At 34.7% G+C, this 25,812-nt stretch overlaps 2 protein-coding genes and 1 pseudogene across 4 annotated transcripts; all 3 read right to left on the bottom strand.

Annotated features, from left to right (window-relative positions):
- Positions 1–2,207: 2,207 nt before the first annotated feature.
- On the bottom strand, positions 2,208–9,328 carry LOC114169580 (putative disease resistance RPP13-like protein 1). 3 transcript variants are annotated; one of them, XM_085669167.1, is made up of 4 exons: positions 8,906–9,328; positions 8,669–8,801; positions 3,613–6,227; positions 3,151–3,469 (listed from the first exon to the last, which is right to left on the bottom strand). In XM_085669167.1, exons 2-4 carry the CDS (start codon positions 8,690–8,692, stop codon positions 3,424–3,426), a joined length of 2,685 nt encoding a protein of 894 aa, XP_085525293.1. In that variant the 5' UTR covers positions 8,693–8,801; positions 8,906–9,328; the 3' UTR covers positions 3,151–3,423. The 3 variants fall into 3 exon arrangements, with proteins under 3 accessions (XP_085525292.1, XP_085525291.1, XP_085525293.1); XM_085669166.1 differs by having other exon boundaries at positions 2,208–6,262; positions 8,906–9,326; XM_085669165.1 differs by having other exon boundaries at positions 2,208–6,227; positions 8,906–9,326.
- A 5,904-nt stretch (positions 9,329–15,232) lies between these two features.
- Positions 15,233–19,997, bottom strand: LOC114168654 (putative disease resistance RPP13-like protein 1). Its single transcript, XM_085668462.1, has 2 exons — positions 16,251–19,997; positions 15,233–15,651 (listed from the first exon to the last, which is right to left on the bottom strand). Exon 1 carries the CDS (start codon positions 19,870–19,872, stop codon positions 16,285–16,287), a length of 3,588 nt encoding a protein of 1,195 aa, XP_085524588.1. The 5' UTR covers positions 19,873–19,997; the 3' UTR covers positions 15,233–15,651; positions 16,251–16,284.
- A 1,983-nt stretch (positions 19,998–21,980) lies between these two features.
- On the bottom strand, positions 21,981–25,812 carry LOC146880856 (putative disease resistance RPP13-like protein 1; annotated as a pseudogene).

The following is a 25,812-nucleotide window of genomic DNA, read 5'->3' as shown; positions in this document are numbered from 1 at the left end:
ATTTAGAATAATATTATTTTTTCATTTTTTTTTTAAACATCAATCAATTTTAAAAACAAAGAATAATTACTGTACAAATCAATACTCCTAATTAATGCAGTTCCATTATCGTTGTTCACTTTATACGTAATTTTGTGATATACATGAATTAGGCATTAGGCTTAAAGCACATTAACAACCAAAGTTGGATAATGTTTTAATAAGTCTAAGTATCTTTTTTTATCAATGACAACTTCTTCATATTCAACAAGAACATTGTACCCTAGATAAATGTTAGAAAGAGACCCGTTTCTCTCTAGAAAACTGAATTTATCAGCAAATACCGAGGGATTAAAATTCGGCAGTCAATTATCAAGGAAAATTAGCAACGAATTGTTGAATTTGTGGTTGGTAAGATTAGGTTGTAATTGCTGTTTATCAACCAATTATTGTTGACAGATCGGTGTCGTGGATAATTTAGTGACAAAATTGAAATGAAATTTTATGATGGGTCTTCTTTCTCCATTCCAATCTTGTTTAGTGTTTCTCTCTCCCCATTCCAAGAATTAGGAATTCTTCAAATTAACCATTTTTGACCTCGATTCTCGTCCAAAAAATCATGTTCCCATATTTTTATTTCCCGAAACTCTATTTCCTGAAACCTATGTGCCTTCAAAAACTTGATTTGAAAACGAGGTTCGTATTTGGATTTTGGTGGCAACACTATTTGTCTGTCTTCATCGCTTGTGGAAATAAGGTTTTCTTCATTCCCTTTTGTTTTATTCATTAGATGGATTCATTGATGATATATGGTTGTAGTTCACGGTGAAAATGGAAAAATTTGTCCTTCTTCCTTATAAACATTTCTCACACGCTACGTAGGAATCCAGATTCGTCACAAAGCCTTTCGGTTTTGGTGTTTATTTGATTTTTTAGTTTTGGTGTTATATGGGTGAATTTTTTTGTTTGGAATAGTCAAAGTATGAGTAAAAAAGTTTCATATTGGATAGAATAGACAAAGTTCAACACTATATTGGAATAAAAACTCATAACACTATTGCTTTAAGGTTTTGGGGGTAAAAGTGATATCAAATGCCTTATGTGTGTAAAACTAATGTCATATAACCATATGGAACCACAATTTTTCAATAACTATAACTATAACCTATATGACAAAAAAATATAACCTATCATTTTTCAGTTTTGTTGTTGTGCTCATGCTCTATGATGAAAATTTGCTTGATATTGATATATGATTTAATTTGTTGTTTTATTTTGATTGTTTTGATTCTAGTTTTAAGATAGTTTTGGTTTTTTTATGTGTATTTGAATGTAAGACCTTGAATGTTTGATTGTTTGGTTGTTTTCTGAACTTGAATTGGGGAAACCTTGAATGTGTCTGAGATTTATAGTGTACCCTCTTTACATGAGATGAGTACTTGAGATTGTTAAAGTACCCTCCTTGTATTTAACCATTTGCATGTTATGAATGCTTGAGATTGGTAGAGTAGTCTTTTGCACGATTATCATCAAAGAATTGGATATCTTAACACTTTAATAAGATCATCATCAAAGAATTGGACATCTTAACACTTTAATAATGGAAATTTTATTAATGGAAATTTTGTCATGTTTATCGAAATTTGTCAAAAATTCTCTCTTAGGTTCAATTATAACTGTATTTCATGATCAAGATACAAATGGCATAAACAGATCAACTTGTAATCATTCAGACGTTGGGGTTGACGTGTCTCCCTTCTAGGTCTTTCCTCAAGTGCACTGTTGGGAAGATTTGGGCTCTCCTATGGGTCATTGTGTGTGTTAGGAACCAACCTTTCTGTGCTCTCAGTGCTAGCAACAAGAGTGAGGGGAATTGGGCCTGTGTTCCTTACATGATTAGTGTAACTGCATACTCTGTTTCTGCATACTCATGCTATTGTTCTGTCCAAACGGTGGTTTTATCTCTTATTTTTCTTTCAGTATAGAGTTTCTTCTTGTGTTATATAAAAATGTTCTCTTCTTTTTTCTCTTTTTCATGTCTTCTTCTTCTTCCGCTGCTTTACATCAAGAATCCCTTTTTACTCATTCTTCTTATCTTCCTCATACTTTCAACACATCTATAAGTCTGAAACTTTATGATGATAATTACCTAATTTGCAAACAATATGTTTTAGCAACGGTTCGTGGCTTAAAACTCATGCTCTTCTTGGATGGGTCTGCTCCACCATTGAAATTCAATAACCGAAGATGTAAACAAAAGGTTTGAAAGGAAATTTCTCGTTATGCTTAGAGAAAAGAATCAACACTTTGCTAGAGGATGAGAGTTTGAATATAAAAGAATTCAAACAAGGTTCAAAAATACAATTACTAGAGTCAACCAACTTACATACCAACAAAGAGATGGATATTGAATCATCTCCTACGTCGCAGCCAATATTAAAATCTTGAGTCACCACCACTGCTCTGATTGCTACTTTTTCAATCTAATTCCATACAAACACTGTTCAATAATTAGTTGATAACAATGCACATCGTAAGACTTTAAGAATCTACTAAACAAAAGCATTGTCATCCAAATTCAAAAGAGAATATCGATAACAAGACATTAAAAAGACAAGAAGTTGATGCATGAAGAAAGTGATGAACTCGAGACTAAAATGATTGCACTAAACAAGATCGTATTTGAAATGCTTCAAAGACAATGTGGAGAATGGGCACCTGATGACAATGTAGGCATATGGGAATTGGTGCTTTAGTAATTTTCAACTTTTGCTTCGTCTTTTTATGTTTACTTGTTCTCCGTCAACCCATATAGATTTAATGTGAGCAATCTTTTCCCAGTCTTCACCTTCTTTCTTGCAGCGCTGTCTGAGCAATGGACAGTCTTCAATTTTGAGTTGTGAAATGGATTTGGGCAGACCCTCCTCTGGCAAGGATAGGAGTATAGGACAATTACTAAGTTCCAATTTCTCAAGAGAGGAAAGATGACAGAGACCCTTGTGGTCTAGTTTCTTAAGATTTGGACAATCATATATGAGTAGCTGAGTAAGAGAGTGTGGGAGCAAACCTTCTCCTGGAAAACACTCCGCATCCACTTCACGAATATACAAGGATCCTAGGGAAGGTTCAGTTCCCCATGCTCCCTTTAGTGATGCAACAAGTTTGGAGCAACTCAAGAGACTCATGCATTTTAGATTTGATGGCAAACTTCTGTCAGACAACTCTATTTCTGGACAGCTAGATATCATCATGTCATTAAGAGACGGAAGTAAGGCAGACATTCGTTTGGGCATTGATTTCAATTTCTCCAATCCCAAAATCTGAAATCTCTTTAGCTCAGGTGTAAATAATCCTTCATTGGGAAATGATTCAAATTCATAGCATTTTTCAATTTTCAGAAACTTCAAATGACTATGAGGGTGCTCCTGCGATATCATTTGTAGGTTACGACACTCGCCCAACTCGAGCTTGCACAGTTTCGGGAACAAATCTAGAGGGAAGGTTGTGAGAGAGTCACAACCATGAATGATACGCAATTCTAGAAGGAAATGGTAGGTTTGGTTTATGGGAATAGTCATCCCAGGACAAAAAGTAATACTCAAGAATTTAAAAGGTGTATCAGATACCACTGACCTAATCACATCAACTGAAGATTGCTCCATCTTCACATCTTGAATTGAAGCCACAAGTTGTTCGCATTGCTCAATAGTTAGCTCCTTTAGATGAGAAATTTGCTCTGGCAAGTTCCCTCTCAGCTTGGGACAATTCTTCACCGTAAGACGTTGAAGATTCGGAAAAGCACCCGTCATGCATTGCCATTCTTCCCATTCCTTCATATCAGTAAAGCTCAATGTTTCCAAGGATGCAAATGCAGAAGAGCTATTTGCATAGAAATCAGCATCTATCCTTCCTATCAAATCAAGGCCGTCAATTGTCAAGTGCTTTAGAAACGTCAAAAGTCCAAGGGAAGGCAACCACAGACACTGTTTACAGCGCTTCAAGGTTAAGGACACCACATTCGATAGAGAATTATCAGATAACCAATGGGGAAATTGTGTGCCACTATAGCCATCCATTGACAACTCCTTCAAATGGCAAGAAGGTTGCAGATTTTCAAGTACTTCTCTTTCTTTCGTTAAATCCTCATTGTTTCGCATTAAATTCCATTCTAAATGTAGCCTCACGAGATGTGTTTTATTCTTGAAATCCACTGCCAATGCATCACCGGGATTTAGGATATTTTCAAGATTTTTAATTGACAGCTCTCCATGAAGATCAAGTTCTCCTAGTTCTTGAATACTGAAATCAAAACTATTCATCCATATTTGAATATTGTTCAACTTTCCTAAAAGCAGTGGAGCCTTTGTTAAAGTAGTTTCCATAAGTTCAAGGCGGCACAAATCGGTGAGCTCATGCAAAGTCGAGGGCAACTCCTTCAAACAGGTACAATCGTTCAGCTTCAACACTTGCAAGTTACGGAGTGAACATATTGAGTCGGGAAGTCTCTCTATGTACGTATGTGAAAGGTCTAATATACGGAGATGTATAAGATCGCCAATAGTGTCAGGCACCTCAAAACACAGATGCAATGATAAGACTCGTAATGACTTAAAGTTAGAGATAACCTCTTGTATTGACATATAACGGTGCCACCGACAAGATATAAATGTCCGTAACCCTTTAGCATCATGTAAATTCGTAGAATATTTAGAACCTCTTACAATTAAAAAGTGACGGGTTTTCTTTGATAGTGTTTCTACTCTATCAACACCTAATCTGTAGCACATTTCACCAGACATATATATTGCTAAATCATTGAGAAGGTCGTGCATGACAAAATATGTTTTGTTGTACCTAATTATTTGTTGAAAGAATGACCTTGATAACAGATCATTGAAGTACTGTTCACCTACTTCTTCTGGAGACTGACTTTGTTGAGAGTACTGTAGAAAATTTTGAGCCATCCACAAGAGAATTAAGCTCTCCTTATCAAACTCATAGTTTTTGGGGAACAATGCACAATAAACAAAACATCTCTTGAGATGGGAAGGAAGATGGTAATAGCTCAGCAACAAAACGGGAAAGATTGTACTATCTTCTTCTATCGTTAAGTCCCATATGTTGCTTCTCAATACAGCTTCCCACTCTGAAACAGATGACTTTGACTGTAAAAGACATCCAACCATTTGAAGGGCTAGAGGCAATCCTGCGCACTTTCCAACTATCTTCTTGCCAATCTCCTTCAACTCAGAATTCAACTTAGAGTTTCCATCTTGGAATGCATGTTTACCAAAAGCTTGCCAACTGTGATCTTCATTTAATTGCTTTAGTTGGTGTATGTAATCTGACTGCATGATAGAAGCAACTACGTTACCGCGTGTTGTGACAAGAATTTTACTTCCCATAGCTCCACACGTAAGAGGAGTTTGCAATGCTTTCCACTGGTTTGGGTCTACGATCCAAACATCATCCAGAACTAGAAGAAACTTTCTTCCTGACAACTTTTCTTTCAATTTTCCATGAACCATTTCTAAGTCTCCTGTATCATATTTTGATTTAGACAAAGCCTCGATAATTGCTTTGGATATTGTAAAAACATCAAATTCATCCGAAACGCAAACCCAAGCTTTTTCGTCAAATTTAGCTTCCTTGATCTTTGGGTCATTGTATACATGTTGAGCAAGTGTGGTCTTACCCACCCCGCCCATACCCACAATAGAAAGTATTGACAGTTTATTACCATTAGTGTCAGATGTCAGCCAACTAAAGATCACTTCTTTGTCCTCATCTCTGCCATAAATAACATGATCTTCAGCCACCAAGGATGAGGATTCAACTTTTTTCTCCAACACTTCATTACCCAAGCCAGATATATCACCACTAGAAATTTTGAAATCTTTAACAATCTGTTGGTTTGAGAGAGAATCTAGATCATCTAGGACTTCTCTCATCTTGGATTCAAAACTGCGTTCCTTGCTTTCACTAGTCTGGAAGCCAGATTTCAACTCACTTTTGGAGAGTTCGTAATCTATTTTCTCCAACAGATCCTCTGCATCATACAACACCCCTCTAGCCTCATCAAGCCATTTTTTAACCAATGAATTACTTAACTGTTTTTGTTCTGCATCATCTATCACAGCATTGATGTTCATCAGCTTCCTCTTTAATTTCTTCAGTAGCTTCTCATGGAAATCTCTCCCACGAAAGTAGCCCAGAATTTGACCAGAATTCAGCTTCTCAAATAGCCTCTGAACATTAACAAAAGCAAGATTAACCAATTGCCCTGACATGATTGGGAGGGAATTGGCCGAATCAAAGAGAAGAAAAGACTGAAAATTTGAGTGAAGGTAGAGAGAGTTAAGCTGATATCTATTTTCTTCGCAACGACTTTACTTCAATAGTTGTTGTTGACCCGTCTTGACCACACAGGTAACGTGCATAAAATAATATTTTATTATAATATTATAATTTATTAAAAAAAGTAAGTGTTAAGTACGAGTTATTTGAGAACATATAAAAGTTTTTTTTTTCTATTAAATTAGAGAACTAAAAAAAACTAAACTCAGACCAAATTAATTAAACAACCCAAACATAACTAATTTTTTTTAGAAAGCTTAAGCATATTATAAAAATAATAAATCAATGATAGAATTTCAAATTGTTGGGAATAGTCCAAGTGTGAGTCAAAAAGTCCCACATTGGATAGAAAAGACAAAGTTAAACACCATATAAGAATAAAGACCCATAACAACATTGCCTTAAGGTTTTGGTGTAAAAGTGGTGTCTAAGGTCTTATATGTGTAAGACTAATGTTATATAACCATATGGAATCACAATCTCCCAATGCCCATGCCATAACCATGCCCATGTCTATAACCATAACCTATATGAAAAAATATAACCTATCAGTGGTATCAGAGCCGATGGTTCGGAGTGACTGACCGCATAACCACCACCATAAACAAAAGGGGTCACCGATGTGACTGACCGCATAACCATAACCAAAGGGGTCACTCATACACCTGAAGGGAAAATATACCATATGAAAAAGGAAAAAAAAACAACAAGGGACTCACCCTTGAGGGGAGATGTTGGGAATAGTCCAAGTGTGAGTCAAAAAGTCCCACATTGGATAGAAAAGACAAAGTTAAACACCATATAAGAATAAAGACCCATAACAACATTGCCTTAAGGTTTTGGTGTAAAAGTGGTGTCTAAGGTCTTATATGTGTAAGACTAATGTTATATAACCATATGGAATCACAATCTCCCAATGCCCATGCCATAACCATGCCCATGTCTATAACCATAACCTATATGAAAAAATATAACCTATCACAAATTTTATATAAAACGTAAGAACTTTAAAATTTTTATAATGTATCGTTTTGGCGTTGTTTTCTCTAATCATGAAAGTGAAATTTAAACCTTTAGACGGTAGTTGATTGATTATATTTTGTAGGTAATGTAAGTTAAGATTAAATGCAATTTTCTCACAATAAGCTGTTCCGTTTATTGAGAGCTTCCTTCTTGCTATGATTTTCCATTGTACAAGACATTACTTCATTATTTCTATGAGTTTTCTATGAGAAACCAAACATACGAAAAAAAAAAATCAACTTTATTTTGTCCTTAAAAGACACCTCAGCAAACGAAGGAAGTAAAAAATATTTAAGTTGCACTTGATCTCTCAACTCCTAAAGAACGAGAAATTTATTGCATGAACAAGAACAATAAATATAAATAACAACGCACAAGAAGAGGAATATAAATAAAAGCATACAAGAATTGTATTGTAACACCGGATGATACTAACATACTTTGTAAAATATTTGTAAATTTCAAAATCTTTTATTTATTCAAATAACTCAAAAATAAGATTCAAATATTCATAATTAAATTAAAGTGTACATTATTTATTAATAACTTTTGACAAAAACAAGTAATTTAGGAAACAAGTTATTTCCCTCGAGCAAACCTAAAGTTCTTCACTATTATCAATCCAAATCCACATCTGCAATAACATTTGTTCCTAATTATCGTCATACATGTATGATCATCGCAATAAAAAATACACAAATAAGGATAAACTAACATGAATGTTAAGCATCATATATAATCAATAATATTCATCAATAATTATATAACAAATCATCCAAATCTTTCATAGCTTGTATCTCACAACATCCTTCAATTTCCTTAATGATCAAACATTCACAAATCATGTTGTCACACAATAGTTCAAACATATCATCAACTTCCTCTGAAAAACCAAAAATAGCATCACCAAGTGTTTCTAGGATTGTCATGGTTGGAAAGGAAGTAAATAGATTGAGGAGAAGATTGTTAGGATGGAGCGCTTACCACCAGACCAAAAGTTCTAACCATTAGTCGGGACATAACTCTTTTCACTTAAGAGTGTAACAGTCCAAACGCTATGATTCAATAGCTCTAGCCATCAATAATAATATAACAAATCACCCAAATCTTTCATAGCTCGTGTCTCACAACACCCTTCAATTTCCTTAATTATCAAACATTCACAAATAATGTTGTCACACATAAGTTCAAACATATCATCAACTTCCTCTAAAAAACCAAAAGAGCACCACCAAGTGTTTCTAGGATTGGCATGGTCAGAAAGGAAGTAAACAGATCGAGGAGAAGATTGTTAGGATCAAACGCTTACCAATAAGCCAAAAGCTCTAGCCATTAGTCGGGACACAACTCTTTTTACTTAAGAGCGTAACAGTTCAAACACTACGATTCAATTATGGACCGACCCACTTAACCTCCATCACAAGACAATTGATACATACCACCTGCAACAAAGATAGGATTGTGAGAATTGAAAGTGAAGCTTAGTTACCCAAATAAAGGATTAACAAAATATAATGAGTGAGTATGTTGTTCGAGAAGACTTTACTTCAACGAAGAAGATGGACAAGAAGCCGTAGCTGTTGATTATTTCCGACAGCACAAGGTGGGTTTGATAAACTTTGTAGCATATATCAACTTTGCTTTACTTGCTTTCTTTTACATCAACGAAATTTCCACCAACTTTAGTGGATTTGTTTATTTCGGTGGCTTGGCTTGCTTTATGAACAAAAGACATCCAACGCACTTACATCTTACATGATTATTAAATCGGCCCAATTCCCTTTTTTTTTCTTTTAGAATAAGTGGTTTGCTTATTAGGAATAATCTGAAGTTCAACAACAGCGATATTGTTAAATACTCTATTACTGCTTCAATTGCCATGACAGGAAGACGCCGGCCTCAAATTCTTAATCTTTATATCTCCAAACATGGAATTGTATAGATAAGTGTAACATGCCCACGATTATTTCAATTTTGAAACTGAATAATCGAAAAACTTGACTTCTATATTTTTGTCAATTTTTAATTTTTTTTTTTTAATTTTCCTATATTTCTTTTTGACCCTAAATAGGATCTTTTTGTCAAATTTCTTTTTGGCATAGACCAGAGGAATCAGAAAATCCTAGCCATCTTAAAAGCATATGTAAGGGTTGGAAAACCACTTAATAATTACCCTTGAATGACAATTAAACTTAATATTAATTAATTTTCGTTTTCTAAATTAATTCACTTAATTTGGGACTATGTGGGTAATAGTGTTGAGTGGGCAAACAGAAGAAATACAACTAAGGTTTGAGAAAAAGGTTTGAGTGCACTAGAAAAGAGTAAGTTGAGAGCTAGGCAGAATTTTGGAGTGAAAAGCAAGGACTAGGGCTAATTTGGGACAAAGAACTCTAGAATTCTTCAAGTTGAGTAAGGAATTCAGGTTAGGGGAGATGGACTATGTGAATTTAATTTCGTATTTCTATTTTTGTATATTGCATGTATGTCAGGCGACAGTTGAGTGGGTTGTAGCACTGGGAACGCGTAGTGCCTGGTGGTGAGGTTCGTCCCACTAGGCGATATCTATAGAAACATGAACTTCTGAGGTGCGTTGCGTCTGATGGCAAGAGGCTTCCGCCAGGCGGTATTGAACTCATTTTCGCCTTACAATGCTTAGGTAGCGCCAAGCGATAACACGGGGACAGAGGTTTCTTTTCTTTGGATGGTGCGTGGTCTACACGCTTTTTGATGACACTATAAGTATGAACTTTGTTGCAGCATTCCTTGAGTTGTGGCTCGTAATGACATTCCTTGAGTTGTGGCTCGGAATGGAGGGTGAACATGTGGCGATCTTAGGTTGTGGCCTGGTGAATTGGTACCGGTGTGAGTGTGCGAGTTATGACTCGTATGGATGGTCTCCACTTGATTGGGCAATCACGGGTTGTAGCCATTGATGTTGCTAATCTTGTGTCAAGAGTACGAATTATGGTTCGTATAGGGAACTCCACCTGGCGTTGTGGATGGTGGTTCGTAACATGATAGACACGCACAAGTATCTACGAGTTGTGTCTTGTAGATGGTGGAACCACGAGTTGTGGCTTGTGGTAGTAAATGACATCTTAGGGTTATCAACTAAGGATGTAGAACGTGGATGAGCATGATGGTGGCTATGTTTTCTGGATTGGAGAATTGTGGTTCTCCGACAAGTACGTGTGTGCATCATTTTATCTTGGTTATAACATTCTTATACTGTTAGCTCACTCTATTTGTTTGTTATTGACGATGATCGTGTAATTTGTTACACAGAAGCAGATGATGTTGCAAGTAATATTGGTGAAGCATAACGTCGAAGCGGGGCAGCATAGGAGTTTGATTATTATATTTTGTAGCTACCTTTTTTGTAAACAAATTTTATTATCAATTTCGAATATGTAAACTTTGAGTTGATTTTGAAGTTTGGATTTTAGCGCTTATAATAAAGTTTGAACTTTCCTATGTTTTGGGAAAGACATTATAATAAATGTAATTTTTATTTTCTATATTATTGGTTTTATTTAAAATTAGTAATAATCTACCAAGACGTTATAGTCACAGAAAGATAAACCAGACTCCCAACAATAGTTCGATATAAAGTATAACCAATGAAAGGAATATCATCCGATGGAGAATAAGGTACACTTGTCTCAAGAGGAATATCAACAATCTTGTTGTCAATAAGTTGAGCACACTCAAATATGTCAGCAATATATTTGGACTGAGACAGAAGATAACGTTTGGAAGAAGAAGCAACCTCAACACCTAAAAGGTAAAGCAGTACCAAATCTTTCATAGCAAAACGATGGGATAATGTAATTTTTAAAAATGCAATTCCATCAAAATCATCACCATAAATAATCATGTCATTAGTATATAAGGATAGAAAAATATGTCTTGCATTGGTTTTCTTGACAAATAATGCAGAATCATGATTACTAGCAACAAAACCAAGAGAGACAATTGAAAAAAAAATTTAAAACAAAGCATGAGGTGTTGTTTAAGACCATATATATATATATAGGGCTTTTTGAAGTTTGCAAACTTCACCATATTTGTGAAAGACACATGGTTGTGGAATCATGTAGACTTCCTCATGTAAATGGATGTGTGTGTGCTTGTTGGGAATAGTCCAAGTGTAAGTCAAAAGTTCCACAATGGATAAAATAGACAAAGTTAAGCATTATATAAGAATAAAGACCGATAACATCATTGCCTTAAGTTTTTGGGGTAAAAGTGGTGTCAAATGCCTTATATGTGTAAGACTAAGGTCATATATATATATATATATATATATATATATATATATATATATATATATATATATATATATATATATATATATATATATATATATATATATATATATATATATATATATATATATATATATCAATGGTATCAAAATCGATGGTTCAGATGAGAGGAAATATACCATATGAGAAAAAAAAAATACTCACCCTTAAGGGGAGATTGTTGGAAATAGGCCCATAACACCATTGCCTTAAGATTTTTGGGGTAAAAGTGGTGTTAAATGCTTTATATGTGTAAGACTAAAAAAAAAAAAAAGCTTTTCAAAACATATTATTTTCATCAGTTCAACATATATATCTAGAACCATAATCTCTCAATGACTATAATCATAATCCATATGTGAAAAATATATAACCCGATAGGGCTTGATCTCTAACTTTTTCTTTCGATCTCCCTTCTTGATCCTTTGCGTCACAATACATTTCTCTATGACTTGCATCATCACACTCCCTATAATCTCCTTGTGTTGATCCCCTTTCTATCTTTTGATTAAGTTCACTTCTTGATGCCCTCAACACTTGTACACTTTGAAATATCATCATAAATATTATCAAGAAAAGTTCAAAAAAACATCATTTCCTAACAATCCATTCAAAAGCACTTCATGTTTTGCTTGGTCTTGGTTAATTCAACATTAGTATCCATCAAATGAAGATGATATCTTGCAAGTTTCTTCTGTGATTTGTATTTCACTTTGTTTGGATGAGTTTGCAATATTATTGAGCAAAAGGTCTGTGAGTTTTCTTGAGAATTGTTACAGAGATTGATGGGTGCATTATTGAAATTGTGATTGCTTAATTCACAATTGTGTTACAATTGCATTATGAACATTTTTAAATAATAGAAAGAGTCATATTAAATTAAAGTACTTGGATGTAGAATCGACATATTCAATTCAATTTCTCTATTCCTATCTTTTATATTTAATGTCTCTCTAATTTTCAATAAAAAACTTACACTATAGTCAAGTGTTCAGAGATAATGTTTTTATAAAAATTAGGTTAAATTGGTCGGTTGTTCTTAATGCATTTAGTCAATTTGGACTGATTACTGATGAATAATTCTTCTCACATAATTTCAGTAATGACACGACAACGTGCCCACCTAATCATGAAAAGAACAATTTAACAAACTTGTATAATCAAATGTAATATATATATATATATATATATATATATATATATATATATATATATATATATATATATATATATGCATTCAAAGATGTTTGATATTTAGCCTCGTCGCTTTGCTCGCTTCATTATATATTTATGCGAATTCAGTGGCGTTAGTCAACTTTGGTAGGCAAGTTATGAGTAAATAATGGCATGTAATCTAAAATTGCACATTTATATATAAGTAATCCATGAAAGCAACAAACCAGATGACTCAACAAGAATGGTAAAGACAAAAGAATGGTTGTTTGGGTAATACAAAATATTAGTATTGTTAAATATCCAATGGGGACACCATGCACAAGAACATTATACCCTAGATAACTTATGAATAATTCCAGTAATTGTTTTTTATCAATGACAACTCCTTCATATCCATGTACTTGTCTCAAGAAGAATATCAACAATCATGTTGTTAATAAGTCGAGCATTCTCAAATATGTCAGCAATACACTTGGACTGAGACAGAAGATAACCTTCAAAAGAAAAAGCAACCTTAATATCCAAAAAGTAATGCAGTACATTGAAATCTTTCATAGCAAAATGATGGGATAATGCAATTTTTAAATATGTAATTCCATCAAAATCATCACCAGTAATAATTATGTCATTAACATATAAGGATAGAAAAATATGTCCTGTATTGGTTTTCTTAACAAATAATGCAGAATCATGATTACTAGCAACAAAACTAAGAGAGACAATTACTGAAATTTTTTTTCAAACAAAGCACGAGATGCTTGTTTAAGACCATAGGGATTTTTAAAGTTTGCAAACTTCACCATATTTGTGAGAGACACTTGGTTATGGAACCATGTAGACTTCCTCATGTAAATGAATGTGTGTGTGCTTGATCTCTATAACTTTTTCTTTCGACCTCCCTTCTCGATCCTTTGTGTCAGAATACATTTCTCTTTGACTTGCATCATCACACTCCCTATAATCTCCTTGTGTTGATCCCCTCCTCTATCCTTACAATTAAGTTCACTTCTTGATGCCTTCAACACTTGTACACTTTGAGATATCATCATAAACATTGTCAAGAAAAGTTCAAAAAAACATCATTTTCTAATAATCCATTCAAAAGCACTTAAAAGGTTACTTCATGTTTTGCTTAGTCTTGGTTAATTCAACATTAGTATCCATCAAATGAAGATGATATCTTACAAGTTTCTTTTGTTGATTTGTATTTCACCTTGTTTGGGTGAGTTTGCAATATTATTGGACAAAAGGTTTGTGAGTTTTCTTGAGAATTGTTACAGAGATTGATGATGGGTGCATTATTGAAATTGTGATTGCGTAATTCACAATTGTGTTGTGATTGTATTATGAACATTTTTAAATAATAAAAAGAGTCATATATTTAAGTACTTGGATGTAGAACCGACATATTCAAATCATTATAATTCATTTTTGTGCAATCTTTTATTCAAATCTATCTTTTATATTTCATGTCTCTCTAATTTTCAATAAAACTTACTCTATAGTCAAGTGTTCAGAAATAATGTTTTTATAAAAATTAGGTTAAATTGGTCGGTTGTTCTTAATTTTGGTTGAAATACTTCAAAATTAAGTTTTTTTTTTATAAAATTAATATAATTATGTCCTTTTTGTTTGTATATTAACAATGTTAAAAGATATGTCATACGGAAGCTTATGAGAATTAAAGAATTGCAATTACTTGCAGGCTTGGAAAGTGTGGTGGGCAGGAAAATGTTTGGAACTAAGGGATCCAGTGTTGGAGGAAAGTTGTGTAGAGCGTGAAGTTATGAAGTGCATGCACATTGGTCTGTTGTGTGTTCAAGAAGATGCTACAGATAGACCAACAAATCCACTGTGGTTGTAATGCTAGCAAGTGACATGAACCAGCATTTTCAGTAGAAAGAATGACCTTAGAGGATGCTTCTACTTCAAAAAGTTCCAAGAATCTTTGCGTTAAATGATGTTACTGTCTCTAACATTTTTCTAAGGTAATGGAAACTTTCATACAAACCTCTTCCCTTTGATGCTTTCAAAAGCAACAAGACTAGAAGACAAAATCACCCGGATTGTTTGAATAATCTGACTCTGTTACCTAGAATTTCCTCTTATTACTATGTTCCCCATTTTACAACAACATATTAAAGTGCCACTATAAATTACTTCATTATTTCTGTGAAAAACCAAACAAACATAAAATGAATCAACAGTCAGTTGGGAAAGGTTAAAACTTGATGACATTGACTCTAAACAATCATGAAGAATATACTAAAACATTAAAAAACAAAACAAAATGAAACAAGAAAGAAAAAACAGTGGGAATCTATAAACATTACATAGAAGCATGTAAAAGAGAACAACAAAAAACAGTCTACTATTTTTCCAACGAATAAAGAACAATAAAAAAATGTTTTGTACCTTTATTAAACCCTATTTATAACCTTAATTACACTTCCCTCGAAATAAACTCTTATATATACACACTCGATTACTCCATGGTAGCAACATTTAATGGGATTAATAAAACAGAGCATCCTTGCCACCATACATTGGTTCTGATGCTTCAGTCTTCAGAATCCTTTGAGGTGAAGAAACCAATTTTGAAAATATCTAACCTACACTCAATCAAGAAAAACTAAAAACAAAATACATTAACATTTAGAAAATTCCATCAATTAAATTAATTAGAAAATTATTGGTTGTCTAAAACAAACTAGAAAAACACTTATTTTCAAGGATTTTCGGGGTTGAATTTGTCCTGCGGAAAGAACATTTGAGTTTGATGAGTCTCAAACATTTTTGTTGTGTCCTGGTCATCACAAACATGAAAAACAAATAAGGTAACGTATTTAGACAGAATTAAACTACAAGATGAAGCATAATGATAGTAGAATGAAATTGTTGTATGTAAACAGATGCGTGGAATGCTATCAAAAGAACATTAAACATGATTAGTTGAGAAGAAAACCAACCCACGTCATAGGAAGCTGCGGTATGGGAAATACTATGTTCATTCATAATGTTTAGAATTATCTTATCGAGAAGATTGAATCCAATTGACTCCAAAATAAATCGTATTGCGAAAACAAATAAATAATATAATGTACGTACGAACTAAGAAAAACAAAGAAACATAGTGGAATAGGAAACAAGTTTACCCAACCAACAAGTGAATGGCAAAACTTTCAGACTTTCCCCCTTCATTTTCTATGTTCCCTAAATACAACCATTCTTATTCTTATTCAATTTCAAAAGTGAAAATCAATAACGAAATTCTTGAACGTAAAACAGAACATTTAAGAGAACAAAAGGTGATGCGTGAAGAAAGTGGTGAACTAGAGATTAAAATATTTGCAGCGAATAAGATTGTATTTGAAATGCCTCAAAGATGTTGTGGAGAATTAGCACCTGTTGAAAATGTAGGCATATGAAAATTGGTGCCTTAGTAATTTCCAACTCGTGCTTCGTCTTCTATGTTTACTTGTTCGAAATCAAACCATATGGTTTTAATATGAGCAATCTTTGCCCAGTCTTCACCTTCTTCTTTCTTGCAGCGCTGTTTGAGCAACGGACAACTTTTGATTCCGAGTTCTAAAATGGATTTGGGCAGACCTTCCTCTGGCAAGCAATGGAGGCTGGGGCAATTCACAATATCCAATTTCTCAAGAGAAGAGAGGGAAGAGAGAGCCTCGTAGTCGAGTTTCTTAAGATTTGGGCAATCATATATCTCCAAATTAGTAAGAGAAAGTGGGAGAAAACCTTCACTCTGAAAAAACTCCACATCCACTTTACGAATATACAAGGATTTTAGAGAAGGGTTGGTTCCCCAAACACCCTTTAGTGAGGCAACAAGTTTGGAGCAGTTGAAGAGACGCATTTCTTTTAGATTTGATGGCAAACATCCGTCAGAGAACTCCACTCCTGGACAATCACGTATGGACAAATAATTAAGAGATGGAAGCAGCACAGACATGAATCTAGGCATTGATTTCAATCTCTCTAATTCTTCAATGCAAAAGCTCTCTAGCTGCGTTGCAAATAATCCTTCACAAGGAAATGATTCAAATTTATAGCAGTTTTGAATTGTCAGACTCTTCAGATGAGTATGAGGGTGCCCCTGCGATATCATCTGTAGGTTATGACACTCGTTTAAACAAAGGTCGCAAAGTTTTGGAAAAATGTCTAGAGGGAAGTTCGTGAGAGAGTCACAGCTTTCACTGATATCCAATTCTACAAGCAAAGAGTACCAATGGTTTAAGGGCATGTTTATGCCCGGACAAGAATAAATACTTAAGGATTCAAGAGGAGTATCAAATACCAGGGTCCCTATCATATCAAATGAAGAAGCCTCCATCTTCACATCTTCAATTTCTACACCCTTGAGAATCGTAGCCTCAATTTGTTCGCATTGATCAATAGTTAGTATTTTTAAATGAGAAAGTTGTTCTGGCAAGTGCCCTTTCAATTTGGGACAGTTCGTGAGAGAAAGACGTTGAAGACTTAGAAAAGCACCCGTCATGCATTGCCATTCTTCCCATTCCTTCATATCAATAAAGCTCAACGTTTCCAAGGATGCAAATGCAGAACAACTATTTCCGTAGAAATCAGCATCTATCCTCACTAACCAATCAAGGCCACGGATTGTCAAGTGCTTGAGAAATTTTAACAGTCCAAGGGAAGGCAACCGTTGACAGTATCTGCAGTTATTCAAGGTTAAGGACTCCACATTTGATACAGAATTATCAGATAACCAACGTGGAAGATGTGTGCCACCATAGCCATCGATTAACAAATGCTTCAAATGTCTCGAAGGTTGCAGATTCTCAAGTACTTCTCTTTCTTTTATTGAATCCTCATTATTCCGCCTCAAACTCCATTCTAAATATAGCGCCACAAGATGTGTTTTATTCTTCAAATCTGCTGCCAATGCATCATAGGGATTCATAATATTTTCAAGATTTCTAATAGACAACTGTCCATAAAGATCAAGTTCTCCTAATTGAATACCAAATTGACTGTTTTTGCCAACATCAAACCTACCCATCCAGACTTGAAGATTCTTCAATTGTCCTAAAAGAATTGGAGCCTTTCTTAAAGTAGTTCCCACAAGTTCAAAGCGGCGCAAATTGGTGAGTTTATGCAAACTCGAGGGCAACTCCTGCAAATTGAAACAATTGTTCAGCTTCAATACTTGCAAGTTACAGAGTGCAGAGGTTGAGTCAGGAAGTTTCTTTATGCCTGTGTTTGAAAGGTCTAATGAACGGAGATGTATAAGATTGCCTATAATGTCATTCACCTCTTTTATTTTATAGCAAGGTAAAGACAAGACCCGTAAGAACTTAAAGTTTGAGACCAACTCTTGTATTGATATCTCACAATCAGCTGAAAAGGATATAAAAGTTCGTAGCCCTTTAGCATCACATAAACTCTTACGATCTTGAACAGGATCGATTACAGTTGAAAAGTGACGGGTTGTCTTTGGCACTCTTTCTGCTCTATCAACTCCCAACCTGAAGCAGATTTCACCACAAACATATTTTGCCAAATCATTATGAAGGTCGTGCATGACAAAACATGTTTCATTGTCATTAATTGATTGTTGAAAGAATGACCTTGATAACAAATCATTGAAGTACTGTTCACCTACTTCTTCTGCACACTTGCTTTGCCGAGAGCATTGTAGAAAACTCTCGGCCATCCATAATTGAATTAAGGTCTCCCTGTCAAACTTATGGTCTTTGGGAAATAATGCACAGTAAGCGAAACATCTCTTGAGATGAGAAGGAAGATGGTAATAACTCAACAACAAAGCAGGGATGATTTTACTATCTTCTATGGATAAGTCCCATATCTCGCTTGTTAATACACCTTTCCACTCTGAAACGGATGACTTTGTGCGTAAAAGACATCCGAGTGTTTCAAGGGCTAGAGGCATTCCTTTGCATTTTTCAACTATCTTCATACCAATCTCTTCCAACTCACAACTCAACCTAGAGTTATCATCTTGCAATGCATGTTTAGCAAAGACTTGCCAACTGTAATATTTTTGTAATTGCTTTAGTTGGTGTACGGAGCTTGACTGCATGATAGAAGCCACTTTGTTACTGCGTGTTGTGACAAGAATTTTACTTCCTTTAGCTCCATATCGAAGAGGAGTTTGCAATGTTTTCCATTGGTTTCTGTCTTCGTTCCAAACATCATCCAGAACCAAAAGAAACTTCCTTCCTGTCAATTTTTCTTTCAATTTTCCATGAACCATTTCTGTGTCTTCACTGTCATCTTTTGATTTTGTGAAAGCCCCAATAATGGCTTTTGATACTTTCAAAACATCAAATTCATCAGAAACACAAACCCAAGCTTTTTCATCAAATCCAACTTCCTTCATCTTTGGGTCATTGTATACATGTTGGGCAAGTGTGGTCTTACCCATCCCACCCATACCCACAATAGCAAGTATTGACAAATGGTTACGATTGCCATTGTCTGAAGTCAGCCAATTAAGGATAATTTCTCTGTCCTCATCTCTTCCATAAATAATATCTTCAACCACTAACGATGAGGATTCATTTTTTCCCTCTAACACTTTATTACCCAATTCGGATACGACACCACAAACATTTTTCAGACCTAGATCATCCTTTTGGTTTAAAAGAAATTCAAGGTCATCAAGGACTTCTTTCATCTTGCATTCAAAACTGCGTACCTTGCTAGCACTGCTCTGGTATTCAAGTTCTGACTCACTTTTCGAGAATTCATAGTGTATTTCATCAAGCAGATCCTCTGTGTCAAGCAACACGTCTCTGACGTCATCAAGCCACGTTTTAACATATGCATTTCTGAACTGCTTTTGTTCTGCATGATCAACCACAGCATTGATGGACACCAACTTCCTCCTCAAATTTTTCAGCAGCTTCTCATTCAGCTTTCTCCCACGAAAGTAGTCCAGAACTTGATGAGAATCCAGCTTGTGAAATAGCAGCTGAAGTACAGCACCAAAAAGAGCACCACCAAGTGTTTCTAGGACTGGCATGGTTGGAAAGGAAGTGACCAAACCAAAGAAAAGAAAGATTGTGAAAATTGGAGTGAAAGTATAGCCGATTTATGGTGAGATCTGTTTTCTTCACAATGGCTTCACTTCTGTAGCTATTGTTAACACTTTTTGAGCACACAAATAAGATTACTTGCATAATTGAGTTCAGTTTATACAGTGTTCTAATTTCTAATTTTTCTTTTGTTTAGACAGTGACAGTGTTGAATGAGTCCATGTTCTATCGTCTTCTGTATTCTTCTAGGTCGTCCAAATTTATTTAGAAAGGTTAAGCATATTATAACAATAATAAACCAATAAAAATCGTGTTACGGAGAACAACAAAGAAGACTCTACTATTATTCCATAAACAAAGAATGAATAAATGAAAAAACACAAAAAAAGTGTGTTGTGCCTATTACTAAAGTCTGTTTATATCCTTAATTAAAGGTCCCTTGACATAAGCTCTGATACTTACACACTCAATTACCAGACGGTAGCAACATTCAATGGGGACAGTGCCACTCAAATTTCATAATAATTCCAACAAAGTTTGACTTTCTAACCTTTCTTTCACATCAAAGCAAACCACTCTGCTTTATCACATTGACTTCTTGAAGACTCTGAGTCCTCACCGATTTAAATTTAACGATGAAAAGACATAAATGACTTATAAAAATGATTAGGTGAGACCTCATGATTCTGGCTTTCATTACTAATGAAGAAATGGCGTGGCAGAAGATAATATTTTCTCTGAATCTCCCTTAAATGAAGATAATAAACAAAAATAGAACACAATATATTCACAGACCCTGCACTCTCCCTTACTGTCCTCTTTTTATTCATTCCCCCTTTCTTGTTTTCTCCTTTCTTATTGTCACAACCAGAAATTCGAAAAGAAAAATTATAGCACTTAATAATAATAACAATTATATGTAAGTTGAAAAACACAAAAAAAATTCCATGCATCAATCGTCATTTATACTAAACACTCATTGTACATGAATAAATATGGAGCATAAAGGCAAGAAAAAGCTAATGTAAAGCTAGCTTTTCAAATAGTTTACTGAACGAAAAAAAAAGAATTAAAAGAAGTAATAAAACCAAAAGCAACCAGGGAACGAAAATAACAGTCGGAACTAGGGAAGGTAAATAATTAACAGTAGTTTTGAACAACCCGAACTAAACAATGTATTATATCTAGCTATTTAATGATTTTGTTTCCATTCTTCTTTCTTCTAAAATAAAATTTCGAAAACTTAGTCATAAGTAATAGTTTTGCTTTGTATGACTCATGCTTAAGTTATTTTACCTATTTCTGGTTTAAATTTTTTACATTGAACACTATTCACCATTCAAATACAAAATTATGATTCACCATTCAAATAATAGCTTGGATTCATGATTTATATCCATCACTTTTAACCCAACAACCTTAAGACAATGTGATTATGAGTTTTTATTCTTATATAGTGTTTAACTTTGTCTATTCTATCTAATGTGAGACTTTTGACTCATACTTAAACTATTCCCGACATGAGATGGGTTTCCTTAGATTGTAAATAGAACCCAAAATTTGATTTCTTTTACTAAAACAGAGCATCCTTGCCAGCATACACTGGTTCTAATGCTCGAGTCTTCAGAATCCTTTAATCTGAAGAAACCAATTTTCAAAACATCTAGCTTACACTAAATCCAGGAAAATATAAAACAAATAGATTAACATTTAGCAAATTTCATCATTTAAATTAAATTAACTAACAAATTATTGGTTGTGTATTTAACTATCAAATTTAGATTAACTTTTACAAGCAAAATGTATTTAAGTTTAAGAATTTCATATAAAGTCAATATGTATAAACTCTTTAGTTAGGAGAAAGAATTAAGGTTTAGAATCAGTTTTAACTATATTAAGGTCAAGCAATATAAATCAAAACAATTAAATTCTAAGAAGGCAGTCTTCACAGAATAACATGTAGTTAAATCAGGAGAAGAAAGAAGACAAACATGGATATTGAATCATCTATGTCCAAACCAATTTTAAAATCTTGAATAACCACTACTCCTTATTTGCAACTCTTTCAATCTAATTCCACAAAAGCGTTGTTCAATAACTGGATTTTTTTTTTCTTTCAATAATTATATGACAACAATGCGCATTGTAAGACTTTAAGAATCTACTAAACATAAGCATTGTCTTCCAACTTCAAAAGAAAATATCGGTAATAAGACATTAAAGAGACGAAAATTTGATGCATGAAGAAAGCGGTGAACTCGAGACTAAAATATTCATACAAACATAATCGTATTTGAAATGCTTCAAAGACAATGTGGAGAATTGGCACCCGGCGCCTTAGTAATTTTCAACTTGTGCTTAGTCTTTTCTGTTTACTTGTTCATAATCAACCCATATGGTTTTAATGCGAGAAATCTTGTTCCAGTCTTCACCTTGTTTTTTGCAGCGCTGTTTGAGTAAGGGGCAATCATAAATTTTGAGTTCTGAAATGGATTCAGGCAGACCCTCCTCTGGCAAACATTGGAGTATGGGACACTTAAAAAGATTCAATTTTTGGAGAGAAGAGAGGTAATAGAGACCCTTGTAGTCCAGTTTCTTAAGATTTGGACAATCATTTATCTATAATTCACTAAGAGAGAATGGGAGAAAACTTTCACCTGGGAAACAATCTACATCCACCTGGGTCATAAACAAGTACTTTCCCAAGCCCCTTTTAGTGAGACAACAAGTTTGGAGCAATTGGAGAGATGCATGTCTTCCAGATTTGATGGCAAACATCCCTCAGACAAATCAACTCTTGGACAGTTGCATATCGTGAGCTCACCAAGAGATGGAAGGAGGGAAGACATGCGTTTAGGCATTGTTTTCAATTTCTCCAACCCTTCAATATAAAATGTCTCTAGCTGAGGTGCAAATAATCCATCATTGGGAAATGATTCAAATTCAGAGCAATTGTTAATTTTCAGACTCACCAAATCAGTATGAAGGTGCTCCTGCGATATCATATGTAGGTTATGACACTCGTCTAAACCAAGGCTGCAGAGTTTAGGGAACAAGTCTAGAGGGAAGCTCGTGAGAGAATCACAACCTTTACTAATATCCAATTCTTCAAGCAAAGAATACCAATGGTTTATGGGAATATTCATCCCCGGACAAGAATCAATACGCAAGCATTTTAAAGGAGTATGAGATACGAGGGGCCCTATCATATCAAATGAAGATGCCTCCTCCATCTTCACACCTCCAATTTCTACCGCCCTGGGAATTGAAGCCACAAGTTGTTCACAATCCTTAATAATTAATTCTTTTAAATAAGAAAGTTGCTCTGGCAAGTGTCCTTTCAATTTGGGACAATTCATCACACAAAGACATTCAAGACTTTGAAAAGCTCCACTCATGCATTGCCATTCTTCCCATTCCTTCATATCACTAAAGATCAAACTTTTCAAGGATGGAAATGCACAAGAGTTATTCTCGTAAAAATCAGCATTAATCGTCACTATTTGATCAAGGCCATAGATTGTCAAGTGCTTCGGAAATCTTGAAAGTCCAAGTGAAGGCAACCATAGGGAATACTTAAAGTCTTTCAAGTCTAAAGATGTCACATTGGGTAGAGAATCATCAGATAACCAACGAGGAAATTGCGTTCCACTATAGCCACTGATTGACAAGTTCTTCAAATGTTTGGAATGTTGCAGATTCTCAAGCACTTCTCTTTCTTTTATTGAATCGTCTTTGCTCCGCTTCAAATTCCATTCGAAACGTAGTGTTGAAAGATGTGTTTTATTCTTCACATCCGCTACCAGTGCATCGCAGGGATTCACAATATTTTCAAGATTTTTAACTCAAAGCTCTCCATGAAGATCGAGATCTCCTAGATCTTGAATACTGAACTCAAATCCATACTCGAAGATTCTTCATTTTTCCTAAAAGTAGTGGAGCCTTTGTTAAAGTAGTTCCAATAAGTTCAAGGCGACGCAAATCAATGAGCTCGTTCAATGTCGAGGGCAACTCCTTCAAATCAAAACACTTGTTCAGTTTCAACATATGCAAGTTACAGAGAGAACAGGTTGAGTCGGGAAGTCTCTTTATGCAGGTACGTGAAAGGTCTAATGAACGAAGATGTATAAGATCTCCTATGGTGTCAGGCACCTCTTTTATGTTATAACACCAACATAATGATAAGACTCGTAAGAACTTAAAGTTTGAGATCAACTCTTGTATTGGCATAACACAGTTCCCAGACAAGGAAATAAATGTCCGTAGCCTTTTAGCATCACATAAACTCCTACATTCATGATATTCAACAGGATCCTTCCCAATTGAAAAGTGACGAATTGTTTTTGGTACTCTTTCTGCACTATCAACTCCCAACCTGAAGCATAATTCACCAGAAACATATTTGGCCAAATCATTGAGAAGGTCATGCATGATAAAACATGTCTTTTTGTACCTAGTTATTTGTTGAAAGAATGACCTGGATAACAGATCATTGAAGTATTGTTCACCTACTTCTTCTGGAGACTTACATTGTTGAGAGCAATGTAGAAAATTTTGAGCCATCCATAAGAGAATTAAGCTCTTCTTGCAAAACCCATAGTCTTTGGGGAATAATGCACAATAAGAGAAACATCTTTTGAGATGAGAAGGGAGATGGAAATAGTTCAACAACAAAGCGGGGATAATTTTACTATCTTCTATCGATAAGTCCCATATCTCGCTTCTCAATACACATTCCCAATCTGAAACAGATGACTTTGAGTGTAAAAGAGATCCTACCGTTTCGAGGGCTAGAGGAAATCCTTTGCACTTTTCAACTATTCTCACGCCAATCTCCTTCAACTCGGAATTCAATGTAGAGCTATCATTTTGCATTGCATGTTTAGCAAAAACTTGCCAGCTGTGATCCTCCTTTAATTGCTTTATTTGGTGTATATTGTTTGAATCCATAGTAGAAGCAACTTTATTACTGCGTGTTGTGACAAGAATTTTACTTCCCTTAGCCCCATACTTAAGAGGAGTTTGTAATGATTTCCATTGGTCTCGGTCTTCGTTCCAAACATCATCCATGATAAGGAGAAACTTCCTTCCTGTCAACTTTTCTTTCAATCTTCCCTGAACCCTATCTAGGTTTCTGCTATCATCAGTTGAGCGACTGATGGCCTCAAGAATTGCTCTAGTTAACTTGAAAACATGAAATTCATCAGAAACACAAACCCAAGCCTTTTCATCAAATGGAGCTTCCTTGATCTTTGGGTCATTGAATACATGTTGAGCAAGTGTGGTCTTACCCATCCCACCCATGCCGACAATAGAAAGTACTGACGGGCAGTTATGATTGTCACTGTCTGATGTCAGCCAACTAATGATCATTTCTTTGTCCTCATCTCTACCATAAATAACATCATCTTCAGCCACCAACGATGTTGATTCAACTTTTTTCTCCGACACTTTATTACCCAATTCAGATCTAAAAGTACTAGAAATTTTGAAATCTTCAACAATCTTTTGATTCAGAATAGATTCTAGATCATCTAGAACTTCTTTCATCTTAGATTCAAAACTACGTACATTGTTGGCATTGGTATGGAAGTCAACTTTCAACTTACTTTTGGAGAATTCATAATCTATTTGCTCCAACAGATCCTCTGCATCGTACAACGCATCTCTAACTTCATCAAGCCATTCTTTGACCAACGAATTAGTGAACTGCTTTTGTTCTGCATCATCAATCACAGCATTGATGTCCATCAGCTTCCTCTTCAACCTCTTCAGCAGCTTTTCATCGAGATCTCTCTGGCGAAAGTAGTCAAGAATTCGACGAGAATCTAGCTTGTCAAACAGCACTTGAAGAAGAGCACCAAAAAGAGCACCACCAAGTGTTTCAAGGACAGGCATGGTTGGAAAGGAAGTGGCCAAATCAAAGA

Source organism: Vigna unguiculata, chromosome 11 (genome assembly GCF_037176805.1).
Source record: "Vigna unguiculata cultivar grain cowpea cultivar isolate G323 ecotype 2 chromosome 11, ASM3717680v1, whole genome shotgun sequence".
Lineage (NCBI taxonomy): Eukaryota > Viridiplantae > Streptophyta > Magnoliopsida > Fabales > Fabaceae > Vigna > Vigna unguiculata.
Note: the sequence above shows the minus strand (reverse complement) of the source record. Positions and strands in the feature narration are given on the sequence as shown.